The 21,930-nt window shown below is 44.0% G+C and overlaps 1 protein-coding gene across 1 annotated transcript; it reads left to right on the top strand.

The window, feature by feature from the left end:
- The first annotated feature begins 1,231 nt into the window (after window positions 1-1,231).
- On the top strand, window positions 1,232-1,786 carry LOC128588243 (fatty acid-binding protein, heart-like). Its single transcript, XM_053594942.1, has one exon. The coding sequence runs from the start codon at window positions 1,290-1,292 to the stop codon at window positions 1,689-1,691; it is 402 nt and encodes a 133-aa protein (XP_053450917.1). The 5' UTR covers window positions 1,232-1,289; the 3' UTR covers window positions 1,692-1,786.
- The last annotated feature ends 20,144 nt before the right edge of the window (window positions 1,787-21,930 follow it).

Below are 21,930 nucleotides of genomic sequence, written 5' to 3'. Positions count from 1 at the left end.
GGCGGGTTCAAACCCAGCCTGGGCCAGCCAAACAACAATGACAACTACAACAACAAAATAGCTGGGTGTTGTGGCGGGTATAGTCCCAGCTACTTGGGAGGCTGACGCAAGAGAACTGCTTAAGCCCAAGAGTTTGAGGTTGCTGTGAGCTGTGACGTCAGGGCACTCTACCAAGGGTGACATAGTGAGACTCTGTCAAAAAGAAAAAAAAGAATCCCTATTGTAGGAGAATGAGGATTAAAGCTTAGTGTCATCATAGAACAGGGCTCAGAAGGACAGATCAGAGAAGGTTCCTCTGCCATTTCAAAGAGCAGGACATGAAAACCAGGAACTTTTTTGCAGATTAAGCAAAGGAGGCCTCTGGACACTCTCCTTGGTCCCCAACCTGACTCATCCTAATATAACATATTGCTTTCTGTAGAAGGTTCCCTGATGCTCAGAAAGGGATCATTTCACAGACGTGAAGAAGACAAACATCCTTTGTTTTGGAAGTCCCATCCCTCTCATCCTTGGTTGGCTACCACACAGGGCAGAATAGTCACTGGAAAGGTGAGTCTTTCAAACCCCATCACCTACATTTTCCCAGTCTTCCTTTTCCTTCCAGAATCCTGCTCTTCGTCCCCTTCCCTGGGCTAGCCCCCTCCCTGCTGATGGGTCCTTCAGGGCAGAGTGCTTTCCCTGTGTTTCTCACGCTGGCAAATGATCTTAGGCGTTTAATAGCGATGGCTGTGAATCTGTCACCATTAGCAGTGCAGTGAAGGCACCCAGGCACTCCCAGCTTGGGTGCCCTTGCTCCTTCCCATCTCCTATCACATTTCCCTCCAGTTTAATCTGCATGCCCCCCCCCCGACTGCCTAAGAAAGATGCAATCACTTCTCCAAATCCCAGGGAACAAGAATCTTAGGGGGTCTCTGCTAAATTGGAGGGAGGGAAAGTCCCAATGAATCTCAGAGAAGGCTGGGTTTTAAGAATCTTTATTCTCACCTTCCCTTGTTACTTGTGGCTGGGACAGCACCACTGACTCCTGGGCAGACAGGATGCCCAGCACTCACAGTACCCTCGTCCTGACTTCTCCTCTCCTTTCCTTCCACCTGCTAAAGTTCCATTTCCCCAAACACAGATCCTAGACCACTAGAGTCACCTGTAGCACATGATAAAATCTCAGCTTCCAGGGATCACCACAGACCCACCACCGACTTACTGAATCAAAACATCGGGACCAGGCCAGTGTGGAGTCCTTGCATGTCTGCCTTCTCGGAGCTGCTTTCTCAACCTAGCCCAGCATCACCATGGTGGACGCCTTCCTGGGTACCTGGAAGCTAGTGGATAGCAAGAATTTCGATGACTACATGAAGTCAATCGGGGTGGGTTTTGCTACCAGCCAGGTGGCCAACATGACCAAGCCTACCACAGTCATTGAAAAGAACGGGGACACCATCATACTAAAGACACACAGCATCTTCAAGAACACAGAGATCAGCTTTAAGCTTGGGGTGGAGTTTGATGAGACCACAGCAGATGACAGGAAGGTCAAGTCCACTGTGACACTGGATGGAGGCAAACTTGTCCACCTGCAGAAGTGGGATGGGCAAGAGACGACACTTGTGCGGGAGCTAAGTGATGGAAAACTTATCCTGACGCTCACCCACAGTAGTGCAGTTTGCACTCACACTTACGAGAAAGAGGCATGACCTGCCCATGCCTTTGCTGACTGCTGCCGATCAGCCGACCCTCGACTCAGAACCACATTGCCTCATTTGTTTCCTCTGCATTTTGTATAAATACATCCGTGGTTGAGGGATTCTTCTGGAAAAAAAAAAAAACATCGGGACCAGAGCCGGAGAATGTATCCTCTGCAAAGCCTCCCAATGGTGACGGCACAGCCTGAGGAGCCACTGCCCTAACAAAGCCAGGACCATCTTCTGAAGCCACCTGGATTCCTTCCTTCCCATACCCCTTCCCCCCAGATGAATAACAGTCCTCAGGCACATTCGACAATCCCCACCATAGAACAGAATGCCTGCAATCGCCCAGAGTCAGGTCCATACAGTTCAGTTCTGCCTCTCACTAACTCTGAGAACTTTAGCAAGTCATCTTGCACTTGGGCCTCCCTTTCCTTAGATGGAAAATGGGCTTGCTTCTTGTCCTTTGATCTTATGATTATGATGTAAGTTTCAAACAAGAAAAGGAAAGTGAAAATGTGTTGAAAGTCCAGAGCTGCTAATAGATAACTATGGTCGTATTATTATATAGGAGGTGCCTGGGAGTGAATGACACTGCGTACACAGGAACTGCTGCCCTGCCCTGCAGACCAGCCAGGCCAAAACATAAGCCACCTGGCCGGCAGGGCCCACCAGTCCTCATGGTCTTCGCTCAGAGCTTCTCCTGAACCCAAGAGAAGAAAGGAAGAAGGGCTAGGAGACCCATGTCCCCAGAAGGAGTCCCTGGGTCTCCTCGAGTGAGCCTCCCTTCCACCCACTCCCCTGTCTGCCTACGGGCCACCAGCCCCTCCCCAGGGCAGCGGGCCCAGCCCTCTGCATCAACTGGTCTCCCTCTAATTACTCTTCACACACTCTGGCGCCAGGCCCTCCAACCAAATTACAATTGATTCTTCACTCCTCCTGGATCAATGCCATCGACCCTGAAACAGGGAGGACAAATTTATACTCACCCCCTAGAAGCCAAAGGCCCAAGGCAAAGGCCAGCAGAGAGACCTGCCCCCACAAAGTTTGAATGTGCACACACACACACACACACACAAAGAAGGGAAAGGATTAGCAGGTGCACAAGATGCACTAGGCCACACAGAGGCATTCACATGTAGACACACAAATTAGTTCACGCAGCCACACATATGCGTGTCTACATATATGTACCAGAAGAGCACATGCCCACTTATACACAGGGGACATACACATGTCATTGACTAGAGGACAAGGGCCCTTTGGGGGGTCACAGAAAGCACTCGTACATCTAGCTCCCATCCAGCTGCCCTCCCAGCTCCACACTCAGGAGTATGCCCTGTCTGTCATTCACCGTTTGTGGTGGGGACACACCTGCCCATACCTCAGAGCAGGGGCCCTTCAGCCAGTTGTGTAGGACTCTGGAGCGCCCTCTTCTGGGATGTGACCTGCCCCCCAACCTCTTCAGGGTGTTGGAGAAATGCCCAACCACTTCTGCACCAGAGCCCATTATAACTCAGCTGGGCTCTCCCGACACCTCCATCCTCAGAGGAGCTTGGTGTACATCTGCACCTGAGGCCCCAAATAATTGGAAATGAGGTGCCAAGCCTTAAGATGCCAGCACTGAGAGACAGCCACCAGCTCACTCCCCTCCGGCACAGATATGGGGGCGTGGAGACAGTGCCAAGCATAGAAGAGAGAGAAGGCAGAATGGGTTCACCCACCCAATATGGCCCAAGCAGGTGCCCAAGACTTCAGACGACACCGTCCCCTACCCCTGGTCAAGTTTGTCTACGTATTCGCAGGCCAATAGCTCATGCCTGGCCCATCTTTAGGTCAAGTTACGAGACCAAGGAACATTAGGAGAAAAGTCCTGAGACATTATTAAGTTGCCCCCTGCCAGCCCAAATTTCCTTAATGCCATTCTCAACAAGGGACTGTCCCTCATCCTGAACCTGTTCACTGGGACCATGGTGATGGCGAACTCCATTGTGCATCCAGTTCTCTGGCCCAACAGCTCTAAAGTTCTCCCAAATTATCAAAATCTCCCTCCCCAAAACATCCTCCAAATGGAGTACAGGAGAAGGAAAGCCATTTTGACTATAAATATTGGTCATTCTACTGAGGAAGGGCCACTGTCTAATGTGTCTCCTCCGAGTTCTCAATGTGGGACTCTGCAGAGGCCAAGAGGGAGACCCTGGGGGCAGTTCCAACCCTCGGGGAGCTGCAGGGCACTGTGGCCTCCCCTGCAAAAAAGGGAAGGTCTTAGCAAAGTCAAGTGTCTGCAATCTATGGAAGAAGTCCAATTTGAGTTTTGTCTCTAGTTTTACTGTCTTAATTTTCCCTAGTAGGGAAGTTCTTGGGCCTTGCTAGGCAATTCAATAGAATTATAGCAGATGATGATAGATGCTGGGTCTGAGAGGGACGTCAGCAGTGCTGTGCGTGGTGTCTCCATACAAAATGGAGACTTTTAGAGACTTCTCCAGACTTTGGCTCCAGCACTGGCAGGATGTGGTGGCTCACACTTACAATCCTAGCACTCTGGGAGACTGAGGCAGGAGATCCCTTGAGCTTGGGAGTTCCAGACCAGCCTGAGCAAGACCTCATCTGTAATAAAAATAGGAAAACTAGCTGAGCACTGTGGTAGGCACCCATCATCCTAGCAACTCGGGAAGCTGAGGCAGGAGGATCACCTGAAACCAGGAACCTGAGGTTGCTGTGAGCTAGGCTAATGCCACTGCACTCTAGCCTAGGCAACAGAGGGACAGAGAGTGACGTCTCTGTCCTCACAAGCTCCATCTGCATTGCTTAAGTTTTTTCTGTTACCTATTTCCACCTTTCACTCACACAGAGCTTTTCCAACCTCTCCTTGAGGGTGTACAGTCCAAGAACTCCACTCCCAAGCCCCCCACTCACTAGCTGTAACTGCTTAGACTGAGGAAGATTTGCCCTGTGGCAGTCCCTTGCAGGCCAGAGCAAGAGGCTGGGTCTGAAGGAGAGAAGACTCTGGGAATTCCTGTAGCTGGCTCGCTCCTCTTGCCTGCCATTCCCACCCCACCCCACAATGTCTATATTTGAAAAGACAGAGCATTTCCCAAAGCAGCTTGCAGCTATGTCTCCGAGTGTGGATTAGATTCTACCAATTGCATGCACTCACACAAAATGTAGAAGACAGACAGGAGGGGCAGTGCTCTTCCCCCAGCCTTGGCTGTTGGCAGCTTTCAAGGTCATAACAGGCTTGCCAGAGTTTCCAGTGTTCACTCTTCGTTTTCTAAGTTTCAAAAATGGTAGCAGAAGAGTCTTCATCTGACAGCCAAATCCCTGAATTCCAGAGTCACTTCTCTCATCTCCAGGTTTCCAGAAGCTTCTCAAGGGTCTGGGCAACTCCAACCTTGATGGCAGTCTTAGAGTTATGGCTTTTCTCTCTTTTTTTTTTTTTCTTGAGACAGAGTCTCACTTTGTCACCCCAACTAGAGTGCAGTGGCATCATCACATCATAGCTCACAGCAACCTCAGACTCCTGAGCTCACATAGTTGTCCCGCCTCAGCCTCCCAAGTAGCTGGGACTACAGGTGCACACCACCATGCTCACCAACTTTTTAGTGTTTTTTGATGGTTTGTTTGTTTGTAGAACTAGATCTCACTATATTGCTCAGGCTGGTCTCAAACTCTTAACCTCGAATGGATCCTTCCCCCTTGGCTTCCCCAAGTGCTGGAATTACAGGTGTGAACATTTGCACCTGGCCAGCTTCCCTAATTCTGTGTTGTTCTGGGAGTCATCCCAGTAGCCTTGACCCCAGACCCACTTTCTCTTCCCTTCCAAAGACCATGCAAGCCCTGAAATTTCTGTGTTGAATCCCTTTTGGCTTGAACTATCTTGAGTGGAGACTTTTTCCTACCCTGCATCTTGACATACAAGGTTCAAGCTGGGGTAAGAGCAGTTACAAGGTCAGCTTCATTCAACAGACATTTAATGAGTGCAGACCATTTCACCTGGCACTGTGCTAGGCACTACAGCTTTGTGAGCATGGAGACAAGGAACTCAGGCCAGCAGGTGAACTGAGGCTTGGACAGAATGGCAGAGTCCCAGTCACCACCCAGTCAATCCAGCATTGGGGAGAGAGACATGAGCAAAAAGGCAGCCTTTGGAGTGAGACGGGTGGGGCTGAGTCCTGGCTCCCAGCTCACCACAGAACTCACACTCTCTCTCCAGGACTCAGTTGCTTTGCTTACTCCCACTGGACCCCTCCCCTTTGCACTTTTTGTCTCTCACCCCTCCAGACTCAGGGGACATGCCCTCTCCTGGGAGGTGCTGCTGGCTCTCCTCCTGCAGGGTCTCTGCTCCATGCTTTACACAGAGTGTGTGATAGACTGAAGTCCCTTGATTCTCATCCCACATTTCCTTCTGCGTATGCACACACATGCACACTCTCACAACTGGAGTGAGCTATTTGTCTCAGGTTGGGCTCCCAGATGCTGAGCTGAGATGGAGGTTCACATGCTCAAGATTTCTGGAAGGAGGGCTCCCAGGAGGGACCCTAAGGAAGTGAGGAGAGCAGGATAGGAGGGGAATAAGCCTGGGAAAGATGTGGTTTTACCTGAAGTCTGGCTTTCTTCCGCCCTCCCTGGAGTCCCCAAGCATGAACGGCACCCCAGATTCATCCCACCTTGAGAAAGGGGGCTGGCTGCTGTGACCTGCACCAAGCATTTCCCTGCAGGAAGGGTGCAGCCATGAGCAACAGCAGCCAGAACTCAGACAGCAGCGCAAGGGAGGTGCCCGGGCAGCCCAGCAGAGGCTTGGAGGGACATGGCTGCAGGGAGAATAAAATAGCACGCACTTTATGGCATTCCCAGAGAACAAGAAGCGGACAGCATAGGGTCATGGGAAAGATGGTCGGTCCCTGATGCAGTTGACTTTCTTCCCTAGCAGCCAAGCCAGAGCTGGGGCCAAGCAGACTCCCACAAAGATGGCACATGGTCACAGGAGGAACCGCTTGGGCTTGCAGGTGTTTGGAGATTAATATCGAGCTTATTAATTAAGCAACACAAAGCCACAGGGCATGCTCTTTATCATATGCCACCAACAATGCTGTTCTTTAGGTGTCAGTGGATTCTGCATTGTGCCCCAGGGGCCCCAGGGGCTCCACAGAGGGAAGGCGTCTGCTGACAGTGCGTGTGCCCCTCTGCTTCAAAGGCTCTGCGGCTCTCCTTAGTGTCTCTGAGGAGGCAGTAGTATCTGGCACCCTTTCCTCAACCAACCTGGAGGGAACCTCCTTCCTCCCTGGCTGCAAGGTGGGGCTGACCCACCCAGAAGTCGAGATGAGCAGGAATAGGTGTGTGTCATGGGCACCACAGCCCTGTAAACACACCGTGAGCCTGACCCTGGAAAGAAGGGGCAGAAAGGATCAAAGCTGGCCTTGCCTGGAGAGAAGAGACACAGCCCAGAGGTCTGCCAGGTGACCTGACTACCTTGTACTTTGGCAAGGAGGGACAGGCCACAGTGACCTGATGTCGATTCTCTGCCCAGGAGAGTGACATCCGGGCAGGGTGCCACCTGCCTTGTGGATCTCCCATCTTCTTGTTGTTATCGTTTCTTCCCTTCTAAGCCAGAAATTCTGACTCCTATATACCCTGCAATCCTCTACCCTCCAGTGTCACCAAATGCACAAAAGAAGTGCTCTGGGAACTCTGCAGAACCCTCTTCTAATGAGCTTTCAGCCTCCCTCCCTTCCCTTTCCCTACCATGGCTGCCTTTTCTTCCCGCCCTAAAGGAGCAGGTGGTGATTCTTTTCAGAGTGGAATTGGCCCAAGAAAATAGCTACTCTGGCCAAGAAGAAAAAAATGACAGCAACAGGTCCCAGAGAATCTGTCTCTGCCTGGACACATTGGATGCTAGAATAGCGAAACTCACAGTGGGCACCATGAGTCCAGGGTCCCTGGTGGGTGTCCCTTCCTGGGCTGAGAAGACCAGACTCCAGTGGCTCCCTGCTCACTAGACTGGGCTCATGCATTTTCTTGATTTGCTGTATGAACAACAACCAAATTGGTTCTTATTCATAAGATAGGCAACGAGCCAGGGCAGTAAAGAAAGGGTCACATTTCACAATAAAGCTGGGAGAGCTGCTTGTGTCATGAGAAACTGCTGAAAAGGAAGGTTTAGTCAGGAAGTAGGACTTGGGCACCAGGGAATTAAGGGAGACGCAGATGGCAGGGCCCGGAGGCAGGAGGGGTTGTCATGGGGCAGAGCAGACACAAGTATATAGTCTATGTGAATCAGCGGGTTGGACCTGGTCAGCCTCCTAGTCTGCCCAATTACCTCCTCTGTCCCTCGCATCCTCCAGGAACTATCTCTTCACTTATTGTCAGGTCACTGCTCCTCCTTTACACACACCATTGGCTCCACTCCAAAGACCATGCAGAAATATTGTTTCCTTCTCATGTGAGCCATTTCCTTGAGTAATTGTCAAAAACTGGAAATGCCAAAGATTGTAAGTTGTAGGGTCTTGCAGAAGTTGAGCCACAGTCCCCCACCTCCAGAGACCTACGCATCCTAGAACAATGGGGAGTCACCTGTTCCTAGGCATGAGTCATGTGAACAAAAAGGCAATGCTTAGCCAGGGACCCAGAGCCCTGTGCCCCTAAATCCTGTCTGCCCCAGCCACTCTTGGTCCTCATCTCTACCCCTGCAGAGTTCCAGCACAGAGAGATGGGGGGCAGGCAAACTCAGGCCAAAGCATACTCTTGAAGTTTGTCCTGAGAACTCCAAAATGGTCCCCAGTGAGAAGCTTAAACATGCAGAGGTCTCCTCTGGCCAAACTAGAACAGAGGTCCTTTCCTTCCTTCCTTCCTTTCTTCCTTCCTTTCTCTCCATAGGTCCACATCTGCTTGACCAGAGAGATGAGGGATTCACAGCAAAACACAACATGAAAGAGAAGCATTTCTTCTTCAGGTCCAGAGTCTAGGGCCCCAGCCAGGCACCCATAGGTCAGGACATTTCCCCAGAAGGAAAGAGAGAAAGTCCTAGGCCACTGATTGAGGAAGAGAGATCAGACCTACAGCATCTCGGTCCAAACCGTTCTTGTCTCAGATCACAGAAACCCGGGAAGAGCTGCGCTGCAACCCACGACCCACGCCCACCAGGTCTCCGCGTGCCCTGACAAGGATCTGTGGGAGCTGCGCAATGCTAAGTCCTCCCTCCTGTACCCTCCCTGCCTCCACACCCAGCCCACGTCTGGCCAGGTACTCTGGTAGCCATGTGCCCTCCAGAGCCCTCCTTGCCTCTGCACAGAGCCCTTCTCCTGGCCAGAGATTGCTGGAGCCTTGGGCTCTCTCTGCCAAAGTCACTGGGTGCCAGGCACTCCCAGAACCGTGTGCACTACCCACTGCCCTGTTGCTGGATCCAGGTGTGTCACATTCCGGAGCTGCTTCCACAACCAGAACTCCCTGGCTGGGGCAGCCCCAGAGGAGCTACACAGGGTCACTCCCTACAAAGATCCAGCAACAATAGAGTGATCCTGCTGGGGTCTAATCTTGGAGAGACACCTCCCCAACTCTGAGGATGGCCAGAGGCAAGGGTGAAAAACAATCATGAGGTGAAATCAAAAGAAAAACTCTGGCAATATGAATAATCAGAGTAGATCAACTCCCCCAAGGATCAATGGGGCAGACACAGCACACGATCCCATGCACAAACAAATAGCTGAGATGTCAGAAATCAAATTCAGAATCTGGATAGCAAATAAGATCTAATTAGAATTCCAAGCAGTAACCCAAAAGATATCTCAAGAATTCAATGAATTCAAAGACCAAATGACCAAAGATTTTGACACATTGAGACAAGAAGTTGCATCCCTCAAAGATGTGAGAAACACAGTAGAATCCCTCAGTAACAGAATGGAGCAAGCAGAAGAAAGGATTTCTGACACTGAAGACAAAGCTTTAAGATGCTCCCAAACTCTCAAAGAGGAAGAGAAATGGAGGGCAAAAACAGATCACTCTCTCAGAGAGCTCTGGGATAATTCGAAGAAAATCAATATTCATCTTATAGGGATCCCCTAAAGTGATGAAGTGGCTTCACAAGGCACAGAGTCTCTTCTCCATGAGATTATGAAGGAGAACTTTCCAGACATGCCAAGAGATTCTGAAATCCAGATAGCAGACAGTTTCAGAACTCAAGCACAATTCAACCCAAATAAGACATCCCCAGACACATCATAATCAATTTCACTAAAGTTAATATGAAAGAGAAAATTCTGAAAGCAGACAGACAAAAGAAAACCATCACCTATGAGGGCAAGAACATTAGAATAACTGCAGATCTCTCTGCTGAAACCTTTCAAGCTAGAAGAGGATGATCATCGACTTTTAATCTCCTAAAACAAAATAACTTTCAACCCAGGATCCTGTACCCAGCTAAACTGAGTTTCATTTATGACAGAGAAATTAAACCCTTCAATGACATTCACATGTTGAAGAAATTTGCCATAACTAAACCAGCTCTCCAGGATATTCTCAGACCTATCCTCCATAAAGACCAGCGTAATCCTCCACCACAAAAGTAAACCCACCCAGAAAATTTTGATCAAATTGCAACTTCCACAGTCACAAAAGGATTAAAAATGTCCACCAGACCCTCAAAAGGCTTATCAATATTCTCAACTAATGTGAATGGTTTAAATTGCCCTCTAAAGAGGCACAGGTAGGCTGACTGGATACAAAAACTCAAGCCAGATATCTGCTGCATACAAGAATCGCATCTTACATTAAAAGACAAATATAGACTCAAGGTGAAGGGATGGTCATCTATACTCCAGGCAAATGGAAAGCAGAAAAAAGCAGGCATTGCAATCCTATTCGCAGATGCAATAGGCTTTAAACCAACCGAAATAAGGAAGGATAAGGATGGACACTTCCTATTCGTTAAAGGTAATACTCAATATGATGAGATTTCAATTATTAATATTTATGCACCCAACCAGAATGCACCTCAATTTATAAGAGAACTCTAACAGACATGAGCAACTTGATTTCCTGCAGTTCCATAGTAGTTGGAGATTTTAAACCCCTTTAGCAGTGCTGGATAGATCCTCCAAAAAGAAGCTAAGCAAAGAAATTTTAGATTTAAACTTAATCATTCCACATCTGGATGTAACAGACATCTACAGAACATTTCACCCCAACAAAACTGAATACACATTCTTCTCATCAGCCCACGGAACATACTCCAAAATCAACCACATCCTAGGCCACAAATCTAACCTCAGCAAATTTTTAAAAAAATAGAAATTATTCCTTGCATCTTTTCAGACCATCATGGAATAAAAGTTGAACTCAATAACAATAGGAATCTGCATACCCACACAAAAACATGGAAGCTAAATAACCTTATGCTGAAGGGTAGATGAGTTATAGATGAGATTAAGAAGGAAATCACCAAATTTTTGGAACAAAACAACAATTAAGACACGAATTATCAGAACCTCTGGGATACTGCAAAGGCAGCCCAAAGAGGGAAATTTATAGCACTGCAAGCCTTCCTTAAGAAAAAGGAAAGAAGAATGGAGAAGCATGAATCCTATGTACTCAATTTTGATATGAGGACAATTAATGACAATTAAGGTTATGGGGGGGAAGCAGAAAGAGGGATGGAGGGAGGGAGGTGGGGCTTTGGTGTGTGTCACACTTTATGGGGGCAAGACACGATTGCAAGAGGGACATTGCCTAACAATTGCAATCAATGTAACCTGGCTTATTGTACCCTCAATGAATCCCCAACAATAAAAAAAAAAAGAAAAAGGAAAGAAAGGAAGTTAATAACGTAATGGGACATCTCAAGCAACTGGAGAAGGAAGAACATTCCAACCCCAAACCAGCAGAAGAAAAGAAATACCCAAAATCAGAGCAGAATTAAATTAAATTGAAAACAAAAGAATTATACAACAGATCAATAAATCCAAAAGTTGGTTTTTTGAAAAGATCAATAAAATAGACAAACCTTTGGCCAACATAACCAGGAAAAAAAGAGTAAAATCTCTAATTTCATCCATCAGAAATGGTAATAATGAAATAACAACAAACCCCTCAGAAATTCAAAAAATCCTTAACGAATATTACAAGAAACTCTACTCTCAGAAATATGAAAACCTGAAAGAAATCGACCAATACCTGGAAGTACGCCACCTACCAAGACTTAGCCAGAATGAAGTGGAGATGTTGAACAGGCCTATATCAAGTTCTGAAATAGCATCAACTATACAAAATCTCACTAAAAAGAAAAGCCTAGGACCAGGTGGCTTTATGTCAGAATTCTACCAAACCTTTAAAGAAGAACTAGTACCTATATTACTAAACCTCTTCCAAAATATAAAAAAGAAGGAATATTACCCAACGCATTCTATGAAGCAAACATCACCTTGATCCCCAAACCAGGGAAATACCCAACAAGATAAGAAAATTATAGACCAATATCACTAATGAATATTGATGCAAAAATACTCAATAAGATCCTAACAAACAGAATCCAACAACACATCAAAAAATTATATACCATGACCAAATGGGATTTATTCCAGGGTCACAAGGCTATTTCAATATACATAAATCTATAAATGTAATTCAGCACATAAACAAACTAAAAAATAAAGACCATATGATTCTCTCAATTGACACAGAAAAAGCTTTTGATAATATCCAGCATCCCTTCATGATCAGAACACTTAAGAAAATTGGTATAGAAGGAACATTTCTTTTTTTTTTTTAATTGTTAAATCATGGCTATGTACATTAGTGCAATCAAGGGGTACAATGTGCTGGTTTCATATATAATCTGAAATAATCTCATCAAACTGTTCAATGTAGACTTCATGGCATTTTCTTAGTTATTGTATGTAGACATTTGTATTCTGCATTTAGTAAGTTTCACCTGTACCCATTCTAAGATGCACCGTAGGTGTAACCCCACCTATTACTTTCCCTCCACCCTAACCTCCCCCCTCCCTTTCCCTCCCTTGGCCCTTTCCCCATATCCTTGTGCTATAGAAGGGACATTTCTTAAACTAATAGAGGCCATCTACAGCAAACCCAGAGCCACTATCGTATTGAATAGAGTTAAATTGAAATCATTTCCACTTAGATCAGGAACCAGGCAAGGTTGCCCATTGTCTCCATTGCTCTTTAACATTGCAATGTTGTTAAATATTGTCATATTTTAATGGAAGTTTTAGCCATTGCAATTAGGGAAGAAAAGGCGATCAAGGGTATCCACATAGGGTCAGAAGAGATCAAACTTTCACTCTTTGCAGATGATATGATTATATATCTAGAAAACACTAGAGATTCTACTACAAAACTTTTAGAAGTGATCAAGGAATACAGCAGTGTCTCAGGCTACAAAATCAACACCCATAAATCTGTAGCCTTTATATATACCAACAATAACCAAGCTGAAAAAACAGTCAAGGATTCAATTCTTTTCACAGTAGTGCCAAAGAAGATGAAATATTTGGGAGTATATCTTACAAAGGACATGAAAGATCTCTACAAAGAGAACTATGAAACTTTAAGAAAAGAAATAGCTGAAGATGTTAACAAATGGAAAAACATACCATGCTCATGGCTGGGAAGAATCAACATTGTTAAAATGTCTACACTACCCAAAGCAATATATAATTTTAATGCAATTCCTATTAAACCTCCATTGTCATATTTTAAAGATCTTGAAAAAATAATACTTCATTTTATATGGAATCAGAAAAAAAACCTTGAATAGCCAAAACATTACTCAGCAATAAAAACAAAGCGGGAGAAATCACACTACCAGACCTGTACTATAAATTGATAGTGATCAAAACAGCATGGTACTGGCACAAAAACAGAGAAGTAGATGTCTGGAACAGAATAGAGAACCAAGAGATGAATCCAGCTACTTACCATTATTTGATCTTTGACAAGCCAATTAAAAACATTCAGTGGGGAAAAGATTCCCTATTTAACAAATGGTGCTGGGTGAACCGGCTGGCGATCTGTAAAAAACTGAAACTGGACCCACACCTTTCACCATTAACTAAGATAGACTCTCACTGGATAAAAGATTTAAACTTAAGACATGAAACTATAAAAATACTTGAAAAAAATTCAGGGAAAACTCTTGAAGGAATCAGCCTGGGTGAGTATTTTATGAGGAGGACTCCCCAGGCAATTGAAGCAATATCAAAAATACATTACTGGGACCTGATCAAACTAAAAAGCTTCTGCACAGCCAAGAACATAGTAAGTAAAGCAAGCAGACAGTCCTCAGAATGGGAGAAAATATTTGCAGGTTATACCTCTGATAAAGATTTACTAACCAGAATCCACAGAGAACTCAAAAGTATTAGCAAGAAAAGAACAAGTGATCCCATCTCAGGGTGGGCAAGGGACTTGAAGAGAAACTTCTCTAAAGAAGACAGACGCATGATTTACAAACACATGAAAAAAAGCTCATCATCCTTAATCATCAGAGAAATGCAAATCAAAACTACTTTGAGATATCACCTAACCCCAGTAAGAGTAGCACATAACAAAATCCCAAAACCAGAGATGTTGGCGTGGATGTGGAGAAAAGGGCACACTTCTACACTGCTGGTGGGAATGCACACTAGTACGTTCCTTCTGGAAGGACATTTGGAGAATACTTAGAGATCAAAAAATAGACCTGCCATTCAATCCTATAATTCCTTTACTAGGTTTATACCCAGAAGACCAAAAATCACAATATAACAAAGACATCTGTACCAGAATGTTTATTGCAGCCCAATTCATAATTGCCAAGTCATGGAAGAAGCCCAAGTGCCCATCGACCCACGAATGGACTAGCAAATTGTGGTACATGTATACCATGGAATATTATGCAGCCTTAAAGAAAGATGGAGACTTTACCTCTTTCATATTTACATGGATGGAGCTGGAATATATACTTCTTAACAAAGTATCTCAGGAATGGAAGAAAAAGTATCCAACGTACTCAGCCCTACTATCAAGCTAATTTATAGCTTTCACATGAAGGCTATAACCCAACTATAGCACAAGAATATGGGGAAAGGGCCAAGGGAGGGGAAGGGAGGGGGGAGATTAGGGTGAAGGAAGGGTAATGGGTGGGGCCACACCGATGTGCATCTTAGAATGGGTACAGGCGAAACTTACTAAATACAGAATACAAATGTCTACATGCAATAACTAAGAAAATGCCATGGAAGGCGGAGCAAGATGGCAGCCGAGTAACAGCTTCCTTGCATCTGGGCACCGTGAGTCGGGGGAGATAGGACTCCAGGCATCTCTGGCTGGTGGGAACTGCCTATCATCACTCCTATGAGGCTACAGGGAGTCAGCGAGAGACTTCTGGACCCCAAGAGGAGGACTAAAACAGTGGAAAACCGGCAAGTGGTCGCGTGTGTTCAATCCGTCTAAACCCGCCCACAACTGTAAGTTCAGTAGCAGCGAGACTGCAAACCAGAAAGGCCTTACCTGTGAACTGTTTTGATGTCCTTGGACTTGGCACTGAGTTGAACTGCCTTGGGGAAGGCCTGAGCAGGAGTGGGGAGAACTTTGGCCGTTGTCTAGGGCCCCAGTCTGAGCCGCTGAGCCAGACGGAGCTAATAGTGTTTGGCGGTGGGTCACACAGATCCATTGTCAGTGATCTGCCCCGGCAAGCTCCGCCCTCAGGGTCGCAGAGCTAGAAACGGGTGGAAGCTGGTAACCCAGCAACCAAGTAGCCTAAGGGTGGGGTCTGAGCCGCCTTGCAGCCCTAACTCTCAGGGGCAGAGTGAGACCGGTTTTGGCACCCTGGGTAAGTGGATAGCCACTTCAGCAGTGATTCCAGCAAGAAAGCTGGGAAAGCTTCTGCTCAGCAAGTTTACAAGTTCAAAGTGCCTTTTAAGTGGGCTGAAGAGAGATTTAGGGTGTCTACCTGCTGGGGTTTGAGAAATCAGCTGCCTCCAGTCGTATCAGAACTGTGACTAACATCTCATACCCCATAAGACCACGTGTTGCCCAGACAATATTCAATAACATATACAAACTGCTTTGTTTTTGGTTGTGTATTTTTTTTTTTGTTTGTTTATTTTGACGTTGTTGATGTTCTTTTGTTTTTTAATTTCAATCTTTTCCATACAGATCCCTTTTTCTTTCTCAATTTTTCTAGTTTAATTATAATTTCCCATTGCTGCCTTTTTTAATAACTACAACTTCATTTTTGCTAGTGTTTCTACCGCTATCATTTGGTTTTTCACCCCATTGTATCCCCGTAAAGTTTTCTGTTTGCTTGTTTTGGTTTGATTTATAGCATTTTTGTCTTTCCTCTCTACTTGGTGGAGGTGGGGTACTGTGTCTGATCAGGTTAGCAAAGAGCTGCTGACCTCAAGGGAACCACCCAACTGGGGCACCCCCAGAAGGTGGGGTTTTTTAAGGTTGTGTCAAAGTACCCTACTGTACACCTATATTGCCCTGTCTCCCTCTTTCTGTGCCTCTCTTCTTTTTGTCAATATTCCTTATCCCCACCCCCTCTCCTTCCTCTATCTTTCTTTTTTTTTTTTTTTTTTTTTTTCTTATCACTCGGTCCTCCTTTCTTTCATCCCTTTTTTGCTCTTCAATCTTCTCACCCTTCTGGTCCTGTAACCCTTAGTCCACAGGCACAAGATCTTAAAGAGCAAGAGGAGGTGAAAGGAAAATTAGGGCAAGGAAACAGATAAAAGAAATCACTCATGAGGAAGAATCAGCAGAAAACTCCAGGCAACATGAAGAACCAGTCCAGAATGACCCCGCCAAGGGACCATGAGGTAGCTACTGCAGAGGATTCCACCTATACAGAAATGTTAGGAATGACAGAAAGGGAATTTAGAATACACATGTTGAAAACAATGAAAGAAATGATGGAAACAATGAAGGAAACTGCTAATAAAGTGGAAAATAACCAAAAGGAAATCCAAAAACAGAATCAAATCAGAGATGAACGATATGAAGAATATAAAAAGGATATAGCAGAGCTGAAGGAACTGAAACAGTCAATCAGGGAACTTAAAGATGCAATGGAAAGTATCAGCAACAGGTTAGACCATGCAGAAGAAAGAATTTCAGAGGTAGAAGACAAAGTTTTTGAGATAACTCAGATAGTAAAAGAGGCAGAAAAGAAGAGAGAGAAAGCAGAACGTTCACTGTCAGAATTATGGGACTTTATGAAGCATTCCAACATACGAGTTATAGGAATTCCAGAAGGGGAAGAAGAATGCCCCAGAGGAATGGAAGCCATACTAGAGAATATTATAAAAGAAAATTTCCCAAACATCACCAAAGATTCTGACACACTGCTTTCAGAGGGATATCGGACCCCAGGTCGCCTCAACTCTAACCGAGCTTCTCCAAGACACATTGTGATGAACCTGTCCAAAGTCAAGACAAAAGAAAAGATTCTGCAAGCTGCCAGGAGTAAGCGCCAGTTGACCTACAGGGGCAAATCCATCAGAGTGACCGCAGACTTCTCTAATGAAACTTTCCAAGCAAGAAGACAATGGTCATCTACCTTTAATCTACTTAAACAGAACAATTTTCAGCCCAGAATTCTGTACCCTGCTAAGCTAAGCTTCAAAATTCATGGAGAAATCAAATCATTTATGGATATACAAACATTGAGGAAATTCGCCACAACAAGACCAGCTCTACAGGAAATACTTCAACCTGTTCGGCACACTGACCACCACAATGGATCAGCAGCAAAGTAAGAACTTAGAAATCAAAGGACAGAGCCTAACCTCCACACTGATGCAAAAGATAAAACTAAGTAATGGACTCTCACCAAATAAGACGAATAGAATACTACCACACTTATCAATTATCTCCATAAATGTTAATGGCTTGAATTCCCCACTGAAGAGACATAGATTGGCTGACTGGATTAAAAAACAGAAGCCATCCATCTGCTGTCTGCAAGAAACACACCTGGCTTCAAAAGACAAATTAAAGCTCCGAGTCAAGGGATGGAAGACAATTTTTCAGGCAAATGGAATTCAGAAGAAAAGAGGAGTTGCAATCTTATTTTCAGATACATGTGGATTTAAAGCAACTAAAGTCAAAAAAGACAAAGATGGTCACTTTATATTGGTCAAGGGAAAACTACAACAAGAAGACATTTCAATTCTAAATATCTATGCACCCAATTTAAATGCTCCCAGATTCTTGAAGCAGACCTTACTCAGTCTGAGCAATATGATGTCTGATAATACCATCATAACAGGGGACTTTAACACACCTCTTACAGAGTTGGACAGATCCTCTAAACAGAAATTAAACAAAGATATAAGAGATTTAAATGAGACCCTAGAACAACTATGCTTGATAGACGCATATAGAACACTCCATCCCAAAGATAAAGAATATACATTCTTCTCATCACCCCATGGAACATTCTCCAAAATTGATCATATCCTGGGACACAAAACAAATATCAACAGAATCAAAAGAATTGAAATTTTACCTTGTATCTTTTCAGACCATAAGGCACTAAAGGTGGAACTCAACTCTAACAAAAATGCTTGACCCCACCCAAAGGCATGGAAATTAAACAATCTTCTGTTGAATAACAGATGGGTGCAGGAAGAAATAAAACAGGAAATCATTAACTTCCTTGAGCATAACAACAATGAAGACACAAGCTACCAAAACCTGTGGGATACTGCAAAAGCAGTTTTGAGAGGAAAATTCATCGCTTTAGATGCCTACATTCGAAAAACAGAAAGAGAGCACATCAACAGTCTCACAAGAGATCTTATGGAATTGGAAAAAGAAGAACAATCTAAGCCTAAACTCAGTAGAAGAAAAGAAATATCCAAAATCAAATCAGAGATCAATGAAATTGAAAACAAAAGAATCATTCAGAAAATTAATGAAACAAGGAGTTGGTTTTTTGAAAAAATAAATAAAATAGATAAACCATTGGCCAGACTTACTAGAAATAGAAAAGTAAAATCTCTAGTAACCTCAATCAGAAATGATAAAGGGGAAATAACAACTGATCCCACAGAGATACAAGAGATCATCTCTGAATACTACCAGAAACTCTATGCCCAGAAATTTGACAATGTGAAGGAAATGGATCAATATTTGGAATCACACCCTCTCCCTAGACTTAGCCAGGAAGAAATAGACCTCCTGAACAGACCAATTTCAAGCACTGAGATCAAAGAAACAATAAAAAAGCTTCCAACTAAAAAATGCCCTGGTCCAGATGGCTTCACTCCAGAATTCTATCAAACCTTCAAGGAAGAGCTTATTCCTGTACTGCAGAAATTATTCCAAAAAATTGAGGAAGAAGGAATCTTCCCCAACACATTCTAGGAAGCAAACATCACCCTGATACCAAAACCAGGAAAAGACCCAAACAAAAAGGAGAATTTCAGACCAATCTCACTCATGAATATAGATGGAAAAATTCTCAACAAAATCCTGGCCAATAGATTACAGCTTATCATCAAAAAAGTCATTCATCATGATCAAGTAGGCTTCATCCCAGGGATGCAAGGCTGGTTTAACATACGCAAGTCCATAAACGTTATCCACCATATTAACAGAGGCAAAAATAAAGATCACATGATCCTCTCAATAGATGCAGAAAAAGCATTTGATAAAATCCAGCATCCTTTTCTAATTAGAACACTGAAGAGTATAGGCATAGGTGGCACATTTCTAAAACTGATTGAAGCTATCTATGACAAACCCACAGCCAATATTTTACTGAATGGAGTTAAACTGAAAGCTTTTCCTCTTAGAACTGGAACCAGACAAGGTTGTCCTCTGTCACCTTTACTATTCAACATAGTGCTGGAAGTTCTAGCCAATACAATTAGGCAAGACAAGGAAATAAAGGGAATCCAAATGGGAGCAGAGGAGGTCAAACTCTCCCTCTTTGCTGACGACATGATCTCATACTTAGAGAACCCCAAAGACTCAACCACAAGACTCCTAGAAGTCATCAAAAAATACAGTAATGTTTCAGGATATAAAATCAATGTCCACAAGTCAGTAGCCTTTGTATACACCAATAACAGTCAAGATGAGAAGCTAATTAAGGACACAACTCCCTTCACCATAGTTTCAAAGAAAATGAAATACCTAGGAATATACCTAACGAAGGAGGTGAAGGACCTCTATAAAGAAAACTATGAACTCCTCAGAAAGGAAATAGCAGAGGATATTAACAAATGGAAGAACATACCATGCTCATGGATGGGAAAAATCAACATTGTTAAAATGTCTATACTTCCCAAAGCAATCTACCTATTCAATGGCATTCCTATCAAAGTACCTATATCGTACTTTCAAGATTTGGAAAAAATGATTCTGCGTTTTGTATGGAACCAGAAAAAACCCCGTATAGCTAAGGCAGTTCTTAGTAACAAAAATAAAGCTGGGGGCATCAGCATACCAGATTTTAGTCTGTACTACAAAGCCATAGTGCTCAAGACAGCATGGTACTGGCACAAAAACAGAGACATAGACACTTGGAATCGAATTGAACACCAAGGAATGAAACTAACATCTTACAACCACCTAATCTTCGATAAACCAAACAAGAACTTACCTTGGGGGAAAAACTCCCTATTCAATAAATGGTGTTGGGAGAACTGGATGTCTACATGTAAAAGACTGAAACTGGACCCACACCTTTCCCCACTCACAAAAATTGATTCAAGATGGATAAAGGACTTAAATTTAAGGCATGAAACAATAAAAATCCTCAAAGAAAGCATAGGCAAAACACTGGAAGATATTGGCCTGGGGGAAGACTTCATGAAGAGGACTGCCATGGCAATTGCAACAACAACAAAAATAAACAAATGGGACTTCATTAAACTGAAAAGCTTCTGTACAGCTAAGGAGACAATAACCAAAGCAAAGAGACAACCCACACAATGGGAAAGGATATTTGCATATTTTCAATCAGACAAAAGCTTGATAACCAGGATCTATAGAGAACTCAAATTAATCCACATGAAAAAAGCCAACAATCCCTTATATCAATGGGCAAGAGACATGAATAGAACTTTCTCTAAAGACGACAGACGAATGGCTAACAAACACATGAAAAAATGTTCATCATCTCTATATATTAGAGAAATGCAAATCAAAACAACCCTGAGATATCATCTAACCCCGGTGAGAATGGCCCACATCACAAAATCTCAAAACTGCAGATGCTGGCGTGGATGTGGAGAGAAGGGAACACTTTTACATTGCTGGTGGGACTGCAAACTAGTACAACCTTTCTGGAAGGAAGTATGGAGAAACCTCAAAGCACTCAACCTAGACCTCCCATTTGATCCTGCAATCCCGTTACTGGGCATCTACCCAGAAGGAAAAAAATCCTTTTATCATAAGGACACTTGTACTAGACTGTTTATTGCAGCTCAATTTACAATCGCCAAAATGTGGAAACAGCCTAAATGCCCACCAACCCAGGAATGGATTAACAAGCTGTGGTATATGTATACCATGGAATACTATTCAGCCATTAAAAAAAATGGAGACTTTACATCCTTCGTATTAACCTGGATGGAAGTGGAAGACATCATTCTTAGTAAAGCATCACAAGAATGGAGAAGCATGAATCCTATGTACTCAATCTTGATATGAGGACAATTAATGACAATTAAGGTCATGGGGGGGAAGCAGAAAGAGGGATGGAGGGAGGGGGGTGGGGCCTTAGTGTGTGTCACACTTTATGGGGGCAAGACATGATTGCAAGAGGGACTTTACCTAACAATTGTAATCAGTGTAACTGGCTTATTGTACCCTCAATGAATCCCCAACAATAAAAAAAAAAAAATAAACAAAAAAAAAAAAAAAAGAAAATGCCATGAAGGCTACATTGAACAGTTTGATGAGAATATTTCAGATTGTATATGAAACCAGCATATTGTATCCCTTGGTTGCACTAATGTACACAGCTATGATTTAACAATAAAAAATAAATAAATAAAAATAAAAACTATATCCTATAAAAAAATAAAAAAGAAACCCATCTTCTCCCAACTTGTGCACAGAAAGAGGGTGAGAACAAGGGAGTAGGAAAATCCAGAAGCTTCCCCTAGGAGCTGATGCCTCAGGCCAAGTTGGAATCTAACTGTGCTTCCAATGTTGTTGGGGTCCATATCTCCCACCTGAGCTGACAGTATGAGAGACCAAGTTGCTGATGCTGTGGAGCCTTTAAATGGTGTTATTTCCA

The sequence above is a fragment of the Nycticebus coucang genome, chromosome 6 (assembly GCF_027406575.1).
Source record: "Nycticebus coucang isolate mNycCou1 chromosome 6, mNycCou1.pri, whole genome shotgun sequence".
NCBI lineage: Eukaryota > Metazoa > Chordata > Mammalia > Primates > Lorisidae > Nycticebus > Nycticebus coucang.
The sequence above is the reverse complement of the archived record's forward strand: the minus strand, read 5'-3'. Positions and strand labels throughout refer to the sequence as shown.

Bases quoted from the DNA above. Each gene is read 5' to 3' on its own strand.
- LOC128588243 (XM_053594942.1), top strand. From the start codon at position 1,290: ATGGTGGACGCCTTCCTGGGTACCTGGAAGCTAGTGGATAGCAAGAAT.